This window comes from Apus apus, chromosome 2 (assembly GCF_020740795.1).
Source record: "Apus apus isolate bApuApu2 chromosome 2, bApuApu2.pri.cur, whole genome shotgun sequence".
Lineage (NCBI taxonomy): Eukaryota > Metazoa > Chordata > Aves > Apodiformes > Apodidae > Apus > Apus apus.
In genome coordinates this window covers 33,094,882-33,112,296 of record NC_067283.1, presented here as the reverse complement: position 1 = coordinate 33,112,296, position 17,415 = coordinate 33,094,882, and the positions used below count along the sequence as shown (strand labels likewise).

Sequence of the window (17,415 nt, the reverse complement as noted above, 5' to 3'; positions counted from 1 at the left end):
GTGTCCAGCCCTGGTTTCTGGCCCTGAGGCCAACTGGCATGTAAGGAGCTGCACCCATGCTATTGAACCTTGCAAAACAGGGTGGCTGCTGCCAAACTCCCACTGAGGAGCAGTGCCTCTGGTGATTCCCAGAATCTGGGGTTTGCTTGGTGGGGAGCTAGCCTGCCTGGGGCAAGACTGTGCTAGGACCTCCTGAACAGTGTAACGTCAGTGGTTCAGTGCCAATGCCTGGGAATAGGCCATGGCACGTTTCATTCCACAGGGAAAACATGTGCCTGCCCCCCATGTCTTTCTAGTAAAGGCATGAGTCCTGCTAAGGCAGTAAGCAGCTATACTGGGCTGTCTATTTAAGTATTACTGAGGAGTGGGGATTTTTGTTTGGTAGTGTGTTTCGTTTTGTTTTTTAAATTAACCTTTTTTTTTTCCCCCTCCAGATTATCATCTGATTGGTTTTGCAGTTAGTTAACCTAGAAGAAAACCCAGATAAGTGAGGGGGAGGGTGTTAGTAATTCAGAAGAGTTTATACTAGATGATAAGCAAGAACAGCAAGTGCTCAAAACTACCTGGTTGTTTTCTACAAAGGACTATTTTAATATTTCTAATTGCACCAAGCCCCCAGAAGTTACCATCCCATCTACATGTGCTTTTACCTTACCCCCTGTTTTTCTATACCAACTGTAAAACCCCTTCCAAGTACAGTTCAGATATGAGTCCTGTACGTATTCTAATAGTCGGTGTTAGACTAAAGATTTAAACAACGCCTGGTTTGCTTTTCAGCAGAGGGTTTCTCTCAGTGCTAATAGGGAAGAAAATTGCTTTGAAGTTGCTGAAGTAAGTACTTTGTCCCTCCTGGTTCTCTGCTTGTCCTGCGCTTCTCTCAATGGGCTTGTATTGCTTGTATCTCCTGCAAGGAATGTGCTGAGTTAGTTGCTGAACAACATTTAAATGGAAGTCCGCATTTAGCATGTGACCAGTGCTTGAGGCAATTAATCCTGTATTCATAACATATATTCTATCTCCTCCTTCCCTCTTCAATCCCATCTAATGGGAAGGAGCCATAGATCAGTAGTGGTGGCTAGGGCCTGGTTAATGAGAAGGCTGCTTTGCCTAGTGAACTACTGTTGGTCTGTGGAGGTGTTTCTTTCTCACCACTGACTGTGAAGGTCAAGCATACTCTTGACTCAGGAATCTTGGTGTAGTTTTACAGTTTCATGAGAAACAGCCAAGCTAATAATGCAGTAACAAGTGCTTCTGTTAACTACTTTCTTGCATGCCCAGCACCTTTTCCTCAAGAAATTTATTTGTCAGTTATTTAATGAAGAATTTTGCTCATTAATTCTTTAACTGTCAGTCATTTGCAAACGGTTCTTGTAAGAGTTTTTGAGCAAAATTAAATTTCCATTTGTTAGGCTTTACTGCATATATAAATCACATAATGCAGTTTGAGTTTGCTTACTGCTTACATGCAGTTCCCAGGCCTTCTAGTATTACTGGTTGTGCTTATGAGCACAGAATCTAATTTTGTAGGAGTCTTTAACATCTGCATATTTTCCAGTGGTTTTGTGGCTTAAGACAGTAATCTCATTGTCTTGAATATTTGCCAGAATATTTGTGAAAAAAACCAACACCACAAAACCCCAAAACCCAAAAATATAGCTAATGGAAATTTATGTTGTTGGTTTTGTTAATATAAACTAATATTATTTATTGTTGCTTGAACTGTTTTTAATCTTAGAAACTAGCAACTTACTTGTAAAGGACAAAAGCCCCAACAGCAGCGCAGACTGCCAACAAGCCAAGGAAGATAAAGACACCTTCTGTTGTTCTTGATGATGATCCTAGAGTTCAGAAAGTAGTTTGATTAAAAGCCTCTCTTTTAACCATGAGATAGATTTTCTAAAGAAAATGTCAATTTTACCTGATTGCTGTAGAGGTTGATGTACACTTAATACTTCTAACATGCTAAGCATTGGAAGTCAGTGACTTTGGCAGGAGGTGGTGCTTTCACATCCTAATTGGTTTAACTCTCAGTTCCACCAGAGTGTGAGTTGGGCTTTGCCAGTTTTCTTGTATGATCCATGCTCCTGAGAGACATGGCTGCCCTTCCAGCATGCAACAGAGGGCCTTGCTGGCACTCCATGGAATAAGGCTAATTTGCTTTGTGCCAATTGCTATGCTAGGGAAACATTTACACTGAAAAGATAAGAGATGCAGCTTTTTATAAGCTTCAATGTTAGAATCAGCTTCAGCTTTCTCTTAGGGATGGTGGCCAGGGTGAAATGGGATAAACAAGGAGTTTCCTAAATGTTATTGTTCTTTGAACTGTGATATGCTAAAATGGCAGAGTGTGGCTGAGAGCTTGGTGGTCTTACACTTGTTTGCCTTATCTGAGAGATCAGAGAGAGCTGAAGGCTCTGCTTTTTTAATGTGCTCGTTCAGGGAAGTTAACTTTGGGCTCTGCCTGTCACTGAACTCTGCCTTCTGGTTTGCCATCAACCATTTCATTTATATCTACTTCTAATTCCACTGTATCTGATGGAAGAAGCCAAATAATTACAATATTTATTTATTTTTTTAAATGGTGTTAAATATCTTAATTTTCCAGCCTACAGACTGTAACTTAATTATTGAGTTTTCTGACACTGGGACGCATTCTTGGTCCTCATATTAATACTAGTGTTTATACAATGAAGTAGCTCAGAGGTGCATGTTTTATTATCCTTTCAGATATTAATGTATAACTTATGCCTATGCAAATCGATATATCAGTTCAGGGTTTACCATTTACTTGGTGCATGTGCCTCATGTATTTCTCAGTTTGTTGATACAATTGTCTGTGATGGCTTGACCTCATTCCTAGTTTATGCAATATTTTTGCTGAGACTGCAGGGATTTACTTTACTTTATGCATAAGGTAGGTCCTTGCACTAGTTTTCAAAGCAACACGTACTAATGGGTTGGGTCTAAACCACAGGACTGCAAACCATTCAATGGCAGTTTAAGCAAGTTAAGAACAGATGTTTTGTGCAATGTTTACATAGCCAAGGCACAGTCCTGTCAAATTTCAGCGGTCAGATGTTTAGGCACCAAATACTCAGGCACAAAATTATGGGATTTTCCAAAACTGAGAAATACTTGCCTTCTCTTGAAATCAGTGGAAAATTGTGGCACGTGAGAAATATTTACATTAGATGGGCCCCTCCAGAAGGTGAATCAAAGCAGCAACCTCTCTTAGATCCTAATTCTGCTTTGATTATAGTGGAAGCCCCAAGTAAAACTTAGCTTTGTCCTCTGGAGGAAACCTAGGAAGACCAGCCTTGTTGGCCTCAAGTTAGTCTCTGTGGATACAGTTTTTAAAAATCCTACTGCATTCTGTGATACTGAAGGGGTTGTATAATTACTGTACTCATTGGATCATAAACAGAAATCAAACCCAAGTTCTAACATCTGAAATTCCCATAGGGAAAGAGTAATCCCTTTATCTTTGCGTGGACTCTCACACAAGCTGGTGCAGTCTCAGCTGAGGCCTCCCGGCATAATAAAAACCCCATATAAATTCCTGTGGTCTTCCCCCTTGCAGGGAAATCACCACAGGGAGAAGTTATTCACAGATGACCTGCAGCTGCTCTGTGTGGACTCACCTCCATTTACAGAAATCAGTGCGCTGGCAAGGGCTTGACTTGTGTCATCCCCCAAGGTGATATTTATGCAGTATGTTCCAGGTTCCTTGAAAGCTCTCCTGATGGTGAGTAAGCACTCATCAGTGACTACGATGGGGTCACATACCACACTCTCGGACACCTGGCACGTGGGGTCAGAAACTACTGTGCAGACATCTGTGGGGAGACTGGGATGGGAAGAGAACACATTTCATCTGTGGCATCCTGTTAGCCCTGTTCATAGACACGTTACACACATGCCCCAGTTTTATCTTGGTGCCTGTTTGCTGAAATCAGTGGCACTACAGTGATTTTGGAGAGTTTTATTAATACATAATATAGATATATTTTATACATACCTATACACTTTATACATAGATACATGTGGATTTTATATAAAATGCATATATGCAACATATAAAATTATCTGCTTGTTTTACATATCATTTAATATTTTATGGTGATCACAGAATTACCTGCCTCCAATCAGCTTATAAAATATGTTACCTGCAATACACATCATTACAAAAGGAGTGTGGATTCTTTTACATAGTATGAAGTGCCAAAAATTAAATGCTAACTTAAGAGAGGTTAATTGTTTTCCATTGTGTTACCAAGATGATTCTTGTACTCCTCAGTCCTCTCAACTCTAATCCCCTTCCAGGAGCTAGGAATATTAGTGCAATGTTTTCCTATCCAAGAATTTGTTTGGACACATCCGTTTACTCTTGGTGTCAGAAAATCATGGCCAAAAAGCAAGGCTTTCCTTCCAATTTCAGTAGACTGCTTCCCATTTTACAGTAAGTGCTGAAATCTTGTCTTGGCCAGGAAAATATAGAATTGTTTCTCCCCACAATCTAGTTCTTTTATTTTTACTGAGGCTTGACATTTGTTCTGAATCCTAAGAGCCTGGCAGTAACCTCTGTTGCCATAGTTTACAAATGAGACTTGCATTATCTTTAGTTCCAGTTGAGGAACAGACTTTTGCTCCTGCAGCTGCATCTAAGTGCAGACAGTGTTTCAGCACCTACTTATTTTTGAAGAGGGAAGCTTGACAGTTTTGTTCACACACTTACCTCCCTTGGCAGGTAACAACAAAGTCAACCAGTGAGTTTTCAGCTTGACTTTCTGTCATCTGGATGCTTGTCATCTGAATAATATTTACCTCAAGGATTCCCTCTGGGAGAGAAAACAGATGTCAATGGTAGGACACATGACAAGCTCTGGAGTCTGTGTGTACAGAACCTCAAGTGTTTGGCTGATGCTCAGTTCAGGTCTTGCTTTCCATAACTGCCTCCCTCACTTAACACTCCTCTTGAAGGGTTTGAAAGCTGAGAATTTTTCTAGGGCTTTCCCTGTCAAGTTGTTCCTTTCTGCTCTATTTTTCCATTATTATTATTTGCTTATTTATTTTATCAAATCACTTCCCTGTCCCACCACTAATGACTTCTGTGCATGCCAAGGTCGATCCAACCTCATGTGATCCCTCCCAGGCCAGGATGCTTCAGGTGTGGCAGGTTCAGAACCTGATGATATAGAAAGTAGTGATATGGTGTACATCCCCACCAGCCACTCTCCAGCCCAAGTGCCTGGAAACACCACATGTAGCATGGGAGCAGCCATCAGCAGGCATCCAAATCAAGGTCCAGCTTCATGTGTCTGAAACCAAGGGGCCATAACTTCTGCCCCTAGGTCCTGGCAGAGCATGTAAAGAAAACAAAGTCAGCCAGTTAACTGTCTTTAATCTTTAAAAATGTCAGCTTTGTCCAAGAGAAGGATCTTATTGTGGGTCCCATGTATTTGATAAAAGAGAGCTTAAATAAACATTATCTCCACCATGCATTGTTGTACAATATTAACCCTATACATCTGTTCAGATGTTGACCCACATCCTTACCTACGACTGAGATGCCGGTTCCATAGTATCCATTTCTGTAAATATGGCAACCTCCATCAGGATTATCTTCCATTGACATAACACTGGTAGAAGACTCTGAATTAGAAGATGCTGCAACCGTTACTGTTAAGTTGAGAGACAAAGAGTAGAATCACAGCTTCAGAATAAGTTCTGCTTACAGGTACTCTGAACATGGCCATGTTTCAACTGCATTCACTACATAGGTCATTAGTGACTTTGGTTTGGAGCTGTGCAGTTGTGTATGTATCTGTATGGGATCATGGTAATAAGCCTTAAGGAAAAGACACATGCCCAGCTGCATAACCCTGGAGTGGCCTGGATAGCCTCACTCTAAAAGCCACCTTGCTGGTCACCCAAGTGAGACTGCAAGGTTTGATTTAATTAAACACTTCTTTAAAATCCCCTAATCAATTACAGAGTAAATCCAAAGGCCAATAAATGGTTTTAAATGGTCTCTTTAAAGAGACCACTTAAAGACCAGAGCAGGTAATTTTCCATTGCTCTACATTACAGCTAGTGGGAAAATGAAGAGAGGAGTAAGTGAAAACTATATCTTTCCTTTCATTTTTCACTCTCACTCAACATTTTGATAAAAGCACGTATTAAAATTCTGAAATTGGAAAAATATAGCCACATTTACAATTTAATAGTAGTAGTATTATAACTAACCAGGCTGAAACTGCAGGCCTTTTGAAAACCATAAACCAATGCTGAACATAATGAAAGTTATTCCGAAATAACCATAGTGCATAGATTTTAAGTGAAAAAGCCATTCTGAGTTACTGCCATGTGGAAATCCCATATTTTGGAATAAGAATATATTTTTTTTCCTATTTCAATCCAATCTCATTTAATTTTGGGTGGCAGTTAGGGCAAACCAGAAAGGAATCAGCTACAAGAGTGTTCTAAAATACATCTTTCTTGCTTCAAATTTGCAGCTTACCTCAGATGATGACCATGAGTAGGCAAGTCTAAAACCACTTGACCTGGTGTGGTAGAGGGTGTAAAACCAAATTTGTCTGTACTGCACATTCAACTGAAGACCTCTGTATGGTGGTTGAGCTGGATGTGTAATGTGTTAAATGTGCAAGTCATGCCTACCATAGACTCACAGAAGAGTTTATGATTAATAATTGTCTCTAAACCATTTGAAGAGTGTTTGCAGAGCCTTGCAATTCTTTCATGGGTGACAGCAAAACTTTTAATGATACGGAAAAATATCAGAATTAGAGTCTTAGCATAGCTCTTAGTATCACTGCTGTTCAATAAACTCTTACCTGCTGAGGTGGGCAGTGGTGCAGTGGGTGTTACTGGTCTGCAAGGTACAGGTATGATGGCTTGGACAGTTACATTCCAAGTGAAGTTTCCTTGCAGAGTATAGGTGTGAGATGTAGTGGGACTGCTGGCTACAAATAAGCCACTTCCATCTCCAAAGTTCCACTTGTAGGAAATGGCAGAATTGTTAAGATAGTAGCTGGGATCATGGATCTTCACATCAAAAGTGATTGGTGAGTCTTTGATAAAAATGGAGTCCGAGATGTTGCGGTCATGTTTTTGGAACATACTCACAAATATTGGAATTTTGTCTGGAGGGGGGAAAAAAGAGACTAAGTAAAGCATGAAACATGCATACCTGGCTGCAAACAAGAAATGGCTCCAAAGTCCCTGAACAGCAATAGTCAGAATGTGAGACATTAATATCTTTAACACCAGTTTCTACTTTAATTCAGTTTACTGGTCAGTGGAGTGAATGTCAATAGGAAAGAGTTACCCCGAAAATTATGGGAACAAATGAGAAATCACAGGCACCTGTGGGAGAGTGCATTTCTTCTCGTAAATAGTTTTTCATTACAAAGCAGAGATGTCACCACTGAACTAGATACAAGGTAGATATTACTACAGGTAATTTACCAGAGATTTCATATTCACATTAAAAACCTTTCTTAGGCCAGTGTCTTCTTTTTGTGCCAGGTTATGCTCATGCTGAGCTCTTTTAACACATAAACAACAAATAGCCCCAGCATTTTATTACAGTTTATTCCAGCATGCTCACCTGTTACAGTGTAGGGGACACTTGCTCTTGCAATTGGAACATACGAGGAGTGTCCTCTCCTGTAAATGGATACTGACATCACGTGTTTGCCAAGAGTGATGTTTGCTGTGTCAACTGAAAATACTGCTGAAGATCGTCCAATTGTTTGGTAGTACTGACCTGAAACAGAACATGAACTTATAATGTTTTCCCCTTCAGCCTAGCTGCAAGTTGTTCTAAGAGAAGCAAGATCTCAGTTAATCTTGGATTGTCTAACACTCACAATAGATAGTTTAGAACAATCTTCCAGTTATCTGGCAGGTGTTTTTGGAGGACTGAATCTGTGTTTTTTCAAAGATGTTGGAAAGATGTCCCAAATTTCATTAATCTAAAAAAAATTTGCCAAGGCATAGATATCTTTCCAAAGCAATTACATTATGTTAAGTCATTAGGATTACATGGTGGATGGTGTTACCTCTTAGGCATTTTAAGTGATCTTGTGGTTTTATTCTTTCAGTGTAGCAAGAAGATATAATACCTCTTGCTTCATACCCTAGAGCTCCTTGCTTATTTGTCTTTGCAATAGCTGATTGAGGTAGGTAAATAGTATCAGATGTACATAAAATTTGGGACATCATTAGTATTACTCATGCTGATACTGGTGATAATACCGATGTAGCAAAGCTAACTCAGGATACACAGATTTAGCGTGTAGCCAATGTCAGGAATAGCCCAACCCTTACATCCTTGGGAGCTCGAGCCACTGAAAATCAGCAGCTGTGATGAGATCAGTACCACACAGTCAGTGGCAGTTTTCACCTCCTCAGAGGCAGGAAGTGCAATCTCTTAAACTTATCTGAAGATACACAGTGCTATGGTGTCTCTTAAATTTAAGAATCTGAAGTGGCAGTGGCCAGTCAAGAAATCTTCTGACTGACCTTCTCAGACCCTCTGTTTTCCTAGTAAAGGATCTTGAGTACTACTGAAAGGCAATTTTCTGCAGTGGTAGTACTGTGAATGCAGATTTAAAGAGAATCTCCTGGTAACCCATGACTTCCAGACTGAGAAGCTGATGTCCTCTTTGGAAAGTGGGGAATGGATTTGGGATCTCCACTTAAGAGCATGGAATCCTTTTTGAAGGACTTTCATGAAACACACTCAACAAGGTGTACAGAGTGAATATAAGCTTTGCAGTGTCAGCCAAACCAAGGGATGTGTTGCAGTACTAACCAAATGTGTGAAACACGTAGACAAAGTTCCTTCTCCTCCAACCAGGATAATGAGGGAAAGGTTTCCCATCTGGGAACACATTATGGCTGTGGTTGCTTGTGCAGTTTTCCCAGCCACAGTTGTCAATCCATTCAGTCCAGTTGTAGACATACACTTGCTGGTCCAGGGAAGCTGGAGGATCTAAGTGTAGAAATGGGACATGTTCCCAGTCAACTGAGGAATGTGCAGAAAGTCAAGAAACAGAAGGCAGGCACCCCAGGCTACAGCAGTTCTTGCACTTAAACATCGAGTTAAATGGGGTATTTTTAAACTGACATTAGGTTTTTCTAACATAAATACCAAATTGTTCTGGCTTGACATTGTTTTACTTAGAAGCTTAAAAAAATTGTATTGTCTGATGGTCCAGACACCATTTAAAATTTCTTGCCCAAAACTTGCTGTCAACTACACAGGATGCTACTCTTTCATTGGAATTAGAGGAGCTACCTTAATATTTGGCAAGCAGAATCTAAAATTCCAAGTAGGAGTAGCAGTCATGGAAGTGACTGTTTTGTCAGAAAAGTTTTCTGTGGTACCTTTAAATAACTTAGACATGAATTTCACTTCCTTTCTGAGCAATAAAAATACAGTTTCCTTCCCCAAACAGCAAAACAGATATTAAGTAGAGAATGGATATCAGCAGTCAACAAAACATGAGACAGTCAAAAAGCAGAACTCAAGCTGACAAAAAACGTTGCTGATATGCCTTGAAGTGAAAATTACTTTGATCAGTAAAATAATGGTTGAACATTTATGAATTCAGAGGAAGAAATGCACAACAGCCTGTTTCATTCTAGATCCATCAGCTTCAAACATTGGAATTATGATAGGTTTTTTGCACCATGTAACAGTAAATAAGATGGAAAAAGGTAATTCTCTGATGAAAAGATTGCTTGATTTTAAGTTATTTTATTGTTTGTTTTTAATTCCTAAAATGTGGGAATATCAGATTTACTCTTTCTTGAGGGTTTTCCAAGATGCAGATTGTGGTAGTGAGTTCTACAATTCCTAACTGAAAAAAAAAGAATTCTAAACTTTATAAATTGACAGTTTTATAAATTCAGAAGAAGACTGTGTGACTGTGCAACTTTTTGGCTGAGCTGAAAAGCAGTAACAGTTTTGTTAGGAAGACAAAATAACATCACTGTTTTGGGAAGGCAATTTTATAGTAAAGGCAAATCTTACATTACTTATACTTATCATTATTTATAGCAGGTGCTGGACAGTAAAAACACCACAGTGATCTTCTGAGGAGAGAAACTGGTGTGGCACAAGTCAGACATGAGTGTAGTTATCAGTTAAAGGCAACGTGGCTGTTCTTAGGTTGCACCCCTGATGTTTTCAGAGTCGTGCCATGTCCACACCAGTACCATAGTCGTGTGTGTAGTGCAGGGAGATAGCTGCTACCTACCCTGGGTGCAGTTTCTGTCGTACATTATGTTGCCATCATTATCTTCTTTCTGGCACTTGGGAAACTGGAGAGTCACAACAAATGTCACGTTGGATCCTACCAGTGCTGGGCTGTCAGTGTCCAATTTGACTGTCACACGTCCGCCTGTGGAAAAGAAAATTGGTCTTCACTGCAGTACAGGATGCATCAGAGCAGCAGCTACCTTCACCTGGGCACTATTTACATTAAAAATGCTTATTGATGCCTCTGTTTCCAAGGGAATTTGTGCTCCTAAGTCACTTTCACTTTTATCAAAACCCCAACTTGGAACAACCAGAGGGACTCACCATAACCCCTCGCCGTCACTTACTGGTCTGCCATTCATTTCCTTCTTAGACCTAAGAATATGGTTTTTTACCCATGAGGGTCAAAATATTCAAGGAGAATATTTTAGTTTCTCCCCAGGGATACAACCTTTAGACCTCAGCTCAGGCCAGGTGATAATACACTGGGTCTTCACTAAAGCTGTCAAACTGAAGCCCACGATGCTCCATGGTGGTAGCAGTTGAAGCTACCTGTCCTCTAGGGCACATTTCAAATAATGGGTTGTCCTAGAGCCCTGGTCATCAATACTTATTAAGAAGTATTACTGTCTGAAACTCTGTCATAGGAAAGCAGTTACTGTAACAACTCACTGTTCTGCTTCCTCAGACAATGTACTGGGAATGAGAGCAAAGCCAGTCTTCTCCAATTTGGTTTTCCTTGCAGCTGTGGAGGATATTGCACCTATAAAAAAGTACTACAGCCCCTGCACTCTTCAGTGAGGTGGATTTTCTTGCCAGTTTTCTGTGTCTTTGAAAAGTATACATGCAATCACCTTTCCAGCAGTCGTTCCATCTGGGATCTCCTTCTTCCCAGAAAGGATAAAGCTTTTCGTTCCATGTATTTTGATCACTAGACCAGCCTTGAAGCTTCTTGTAGGATGTGACAGGATCAGTTGTTCCATCGCTCAGCACATCTCGAAACCCTAGAGAGAAAATTGAACATGTAATTTAATTGCATTTTCCTTAACACCCTTTAAAGACATTGCTCTTGTTCTGAACAGCCTTCTTAGGCTGCTGACAGGCTGTCTTTTTTCTACTTGCAGTATTGCAATCTTTCCACAGAAAGAATGAAAAGGTTTACAATATTCTGACCATATCAGAGCAATTGCATGAATGGAGATAAGCCTGCAATAGCCAGGCTAGTTGTGCAGAGGTAGCTTGATTGCTGCTGCTTTGTGCTTGCCTAGTAATAAATCTGTGAGTAAAAAGCTAACAGGATAAATTAACTCTGTGTCTGAGCTGTGGTCTAGTGGAAGTTATGCCAGGAATTAATTTTGACCCAGTGAAGTTTCTTTGGTGAGTTGGCTGGTGGTTTGGGTGGGAGGAGTGGAAACAATTCTAACAGAAGCTGGTATTTCCAGAAAAGGAAATTTAGGAGCTGAATAGTAAATTCAATGTGTTTATGCGGTTTAACATCTTCATAAGTGACCTGGATGTTGGGATCAAGAGCACTCTGATGAAGTTTGCTGACAACACCAAGATGAGTGGAGAAGTTGACACTCCAGAAGGGAGGAACACCCTCTGGGATGACCTGGACAGGCTGGAGGGGTGGACTAGCAGGAACCTCATGAAGTTCAATGGTGAGAAGTGTAAGGTCTTGCACCTGGGAACACATAACCCGGGAGTGCAGTTCAGACTGGGATCCACCTGGCTGGGGAACAGTCCAGTGGAAAGGGTTCTGCGAGTCTTGATGGAGAACAGGCTGACCATGAGTGAGCCGTGTGCTGCAGCAGCAAAGAAAGCCAACAGGATGCTGGGCTGCATGAACAAGGGCATCACCAGCAGAGATAAAGAAGTCATCATCCTGCTCTACTCAGCACTTGTCAGACCACACCTGGAGTATTGTGTTCAGTTTTGGTTCCTGCTCTACAAAAAGGATGTGGGCGAGGGTCCAGAGAAGAGCCACGAGGATGATCAGAAGACTGGAGGACCTGCCACATGAGGAGAGGCTGAGAAAACTGGACTTGTTCAGCCTTGAGAAGATAAGGCTTTCGGGAGACCTTATTACAAATGTACTTAAAGGGTAGTAGCTAGTAAAAAGATGGAGACTCCCTATTTACAAGCAGTCACATGGAAAAGACAAGGGGTAATGGGCATAAGTTGCTCCTGGGGAGATTTGGATGGGATACAAGAGGTACATTTTTCACCATGAGGACAATCAAACATTGGAATAGTCTCCCAAAGGAAGTGGTAGGTTCCCCCACATTGGACAGTTTTAAGTCTCAGCTTGACAGGATTCTGAGCCATTTCATATAAACTATAGTACTACCTAGAAAGGTTGGACCAGGTGGTCCTTGCGGTGCCTTCCAACCTGGTATTCCATGATAATGTAACAACAAAAATGTATTAGCTTCATGCCTATTACTTCAAAATGGCTCAGATATTAAATAACTTTAATAACCTTTTTCTTCTCGTATTACTGCAAATGATGGGCTGAAACTTTTCCCAGGCCTTCTAGGATCTCTTTCTGTCACAAAGTACACATAATGAAAAGCAAAGTAAATATCCAAGTAACCTGTAGGAACATGTTAACCACTGTAGGATGCCATAAAACTATGTTTGTAAGTAGGCAGAGTTCCATTAAAGCCTGGGGGCTTTAAACACCTCTGTCATGTTAATGAATTAACTGCTGGGCATGTCACAACATCAAGGGAGTTAGGATTTCTTCTGCATTTCATGGCTTTGTTTTAAATGTAGCTGATGCTGAATGCTTCTGAGATTTATGCTGAAGTGCAACAAAGAGCTGGATGATTCTGAGGAAAATGCAGAGACTGTAAGAAGGGCAGGGATGGCCCTGTGTGCTGTAACATAACCAGTTGTGTTGGAATTCCTTCGAGTTTTGGAAAAGGCACAGAGCAGGTGTAGCCAGTCTGAGCACCATCTTTATGTGCATATGACTCCTCATTTTACTACAAGGGAAAACCAGAGAAACAGCAATGAAGAAGAGGCAGGAGCTGCTTTCTCTTGATGTTTGATTGCCCAGTGAGGTTGCTGCTGGGCAGGAAAGACATCCTTTGGCCTGTCCCATCTTACTGGTCACTTTGAACAGATGCTGTTAGCTCTCCCCCCTGGACTGAAAGGTCTGAGGAAAATAATACATTTTGCACTCAGAGGCATATTCTCCCATGGTCTTTTGCCCTACAGGAACTTCCCACACTCTCACTTAAATTGTTTGACTCAAGTGTTTCCTGCAGATTTAATATATTTTGATGTGAGCAAAGCGTAACTCCATGACTGCTATTTATTTAATGGCCTGTATCACATGCTGTATTGTTTTCAGTCTTGGTCACAAGAGGAGTTGGGTAATGTCCTTCAGAAACTTATCTCATGAAAGAAAACAGATTAGCAACTATAAAAGTATTTCACAAAGCCTTATCAAATTCAATTATGTTTTATGTCAAGAAAGTAATGTATCATTTTATTTGGAAGCAAGTGTCTAGGGTTTTTTTTCTTATTTCTTTTTCCCATTCTCTTTGATTTTATCTAAAAATTACCTATTATCTAAAATATTATCAATTATTATTAATTATCTAAGATTATTTGTTATTTTACAAGCTCAAAACATTTTAATAATTGTTTTTTCCCCAAATGCTCAGTTTGTCAAAAAGAGATGGGACACTTTTAATTCTATAAATGCTTTTAATTTTGAATTTTCAATAACAATCCTTGAATTCAGAATTAATTTTCTTGTCAAGCTTTGGTAATAGCTGTGGTCAGTGGTTCTACATCACAAGCTCCTTAGGCATTTCTGTGCCTCCCTGGTGCGCTTTGTTTATATCAATCAAATATAAAACATTTCACCAGCTTCAGGACAAGACAAAGACATTTTTTCAAATGAGCAAAAACTTCAGCACTAGTTTCTCTAACACATGGAACTGAAGATTTTCAGTTGCTGAATTTAAAGGAAGAAAAAGCTTTAATGTATTTCTTCTTTAACAATGAAAAACACTCAAGAACAGATGTTTGTCATAACCAAAGCAATTCAGTTCAAAATAGAGTAATATTACACTCCAAGGAACTGATTACTGTCGTAGTTTTGGTGAGGTGATCATAGGAGAAAAGATCTGATACTCTGACTTTCTTCTTTCTCATTCTGGTTTTCATTTTGGTTAGAAATGTAGCAAAGACAAGAAGTTCAGCATTTCCTGTGATGGTGTGTTAGCCATGAGAGAACAAAAGCCAGTGTTAGAACATCAGCAATAAAACGATGCGCCAGCTGAAGAGGGTGGAAGTGTATTAGAAGTAAAAAGGCTGATATGTATGGTCAAGCTAAGAAGACAGGATATAATGTAAAGTCTCAAGTTATATGCAGAATCATTAAAAAGCAGGACAGAAAAGAAATCAAGGAACAAGCAAAACCATAAAAACTGCTGATTTTTTTTTTTTTTCAAATACAAGAGTAGTGGAAAGCTTGATAGAAAGTCTGTGGGGCTAAAAGATGATGTAGGTACAAAATAGGTCTTCAGGGAAGGTAAAGGACAAAAGTCAAGTACATTTGTTTCCATTCACAGCGGAAGAGTGCAGGAGGTTTCTGTGCTATAGTTTTTTCTTTACTACGATAGCAAATCTCTCTCAAAAATGAAGTGTTGGCACAAATAAAAATAATTACAGTACAGATCAACAAAATGAAGCTGTCTAGATAGGATGGCTCAAACAGTATGGAAATAATTCAAGAGCAAAAATAAATGAGCTATTAACCATAGCATGTAACATCTTGCTTGAAACTGCTTCAGTGACCGAGAAACAAAAGTTGGCAAATGTGATGACAGTTTTTAAAAACACTTTCAGGGAAGATTTAGAGGATTACAGAAGGTTTTAAGATCAGATTGGACAAGCTGGTAGAAACAGCCCAGAAGAACAGAATTAGCTGATACAGTGGATTAATATATGCTGTAAAAGGAGAGCATTCCTCACAAATATATTCAAGTTTTGCTGAGAGAGCCAGAGAGCATGGGAACAAGGCTGACCTGCTTGTTACTGTCTGCTTGAGTTCCACACAACATTTGATGAGGTCCATTGCTAAAGGCACATAAAGGAACTAAGTTACTCTGGGATAAGAATGAAGGATTTAACATAGATAGATAATGGGTTAGGACCTATGAAGTAAAAGTTAAGAATAAGAGGCCAGTTTTTCTCATTTGTTGAAATAACGTAAAATGTTAATAATTTGGAAAACAGGTACTTTCATCTGCTGAAAACAGCATCCTAAAGTAGTAGAGGTGAAGACTGTATGTGGCTCAATGACTCAAGAATAAAACTATATTAAATTCAGCATAGTTAAATGTAACTTCTTACGGAACAAGGAGCTCTACACTAGCTATTGCCGCTCAGAAGTGAGATCTTGTAGCTTTACAGTTTTGAATGCAGTGCTCATTAGTAGCTGAAAACCTAGGAGAAGGCTAGATAGAAAATGAAGATGAAAATGTCATTACAGCATTGTATGATTCAATCTGTGTTCATGTCTTGAAGACTGTATGCTGCTCTGTTCTCTGCAGGTCAAGCAGGATATAAGAGAACTGAAAAACTACAGAGAAAGGTGGCAAAGATGCTGCAAAGGGATAGAATTGTTTTCATATGAGGAACGGCTAACTAGACTGTGTCTTGAGCCTGGAGAAGAGGTGTCAGAGGAGAATATAAAAACAGAATCCTTAACAGCATGGAGGAAGAAGCAATTTGTCACTATTTCTGAAAGCAGAAAAGTTAAGGAGAATCAAATGAAACCAGCATGTTACAGGTTCTAAACGCATAAAAGGTATTTCTTCATGTGAGGCACAGTTAAGGTGTGAAATTTCTTGCTGGCATAATGTTATGTGTGCCAAAAATTTACACAGGTTGCAATCAAAACCTGAGTGCATAAACAGATGCAAGGAAAGCCCAGTAAAAACTTCAGTACAATGACTCTGCATCTGACAGAGACTTCTGGTACTATAAATCACCAGAGGCTGGGAAAGTGTCCTGAGTAAATACCAGTAAACACTCACCCAGTTATACATCCATTACTGTTTCCCATTGGAGACAGGTACAAGGCTAGATAGATGCTCAGCTGGACCTCAGCTTTTAAGGTCTTCAGTTTCATTACTGTAGATTCTGGAATTTGAGCCTAAAATCCCATTTCTGGGTTCCCAGGCCTGAGCTGAGTGAGTCAACCTAAGACTCGAGTCAAGCTGGGAGCCCAGAAAGAAGCAAAGTACCAGCCCAGTGCCTGCCCACCTGCTGGTGGCTTGAGGATCTAATTCCTAGGCTTGGGCTCCCTGAGTTTGGGGATCCACAGGTCTGGGTGTCCCGGTGGGGAGCACTGCCTCTGACCTGGCCTCTCTCAGCCCAAGCTGAGCTGAGCAAACGGGGAGAAGTCTATTTTTATATCTGCCTTTTTAGCCATACTCGAGCTGAGGAAATATTGTTAGAAATTTGTGGAAATGAGCCAAGGCTTAGCTCCGGTCAGCTCTGTGTACCTGTGGAGCACAGGAAATACATAACTGAACAGCTCTCAGCATACGTCTCCAGCTCAGGAGATATTTCTACCTAGAGCCAGGCAGCCCTGAGGTGGAACGAGCTGTTACCTACCAGTTCCCAAGCAGAGCTCCAGCAGCCGCTGGGCATGCACGGAGCAGCCATTTTTACTGCACTGGCTCAGGACATGAAACCCATGGAGGCAGGGAGAGAGAAGGGGGGAAGGAAGCACTCACGTGTGGCAGCAGCACACAGCACCGCTTGGGCCAGGAGCAGGAATCCGAGGAGGCAGCGAGCACCGCTCATGGTGCTGGAGACCCCGCGCAGAGCTCAGCACACACCGAGCAGCAGAGAGTGCCCGGAGCCTGCACACGGAGACTCCTCGTCCCCTCTGAGGAGTGAGAATGAAGTTTCTCCGCTGCTCTGCTCTCCAATTAAATGAAGGGCCCCAGGACTCATCATGTGATGGAATTAAGCAGAGATGCATGATTTTGTCTTCAGCTTCTTTCAGCTCATGTGCTTATGACTCACTGCCTTTGCTTTCAGCATTGCCTGGGATTTCTGAGAGACCTGTTTAGAGCCACACCATTTAC

The 17,415-nt window shown here is 40.6% G+C and overlaps 1 protein-coding gene across 1 annotated transcript; it reads right to left on the bottom strand.

Annotated features, from left to right (window-relative positions):
- Positions 1–710: 710 nt before the first annotated feature.
- Positions 711–17,195, bottom strand: GPNMB (glycoprotein nmb). Its single transcript, XM_051609515.1, has 11 exons — positions 17,059–17,195; positions 11,146–11,295; positions 10,290–10,433; positions 8,840–9,019; positions 7,631–7,789; positions 6,855–7,163; positions 5,557–5,679; positions 4,736–4,838; positions 3,642–3,847; positions 1,751–1,838; positions 711–904 (listed from the first exon to the last, which is right to left on the bottom strand). The coding sequence occupies exons 1-11, from the start codon at positions 17,126–17,128 to the stop codon at positions 751–753; spliced, it is 1,686 nt and encodes a 561-aa protein (XP_051465475.1). The 5' UTR covers positions 17,129–17,195; the 3' UTR covers positions 711–750.
- Between the last annotated feature and the right edge of the window lie 220 nt (positions 17,196–17,415).

Excerpts from the sequence above, each read along its gene's own strand:
- GPNMB (XM_051609515.1), bottom strand. The coding sequence starts at position 17,128 with ATGAGCGGTGCTCGCTGCCTCCTCGGATTCCTGCTCCTGGCCCAAGCG. Across the intron at positions 7,164-7,630 it reads TGTCCCCTACACTGTAACAG|ACAAAATTCCAATATTTGTG; the intron begins GTGAGCATGCTG and ends TCCCCCCTCCAG. Across the intron at positions 5,680-6,854 it reads ACCACTGCCCACCTCAGCAG|TAACGGTTGCAGCATCTTCT; the intron begins GTAAGAGTTTAT and ends TCAACTTAACAG.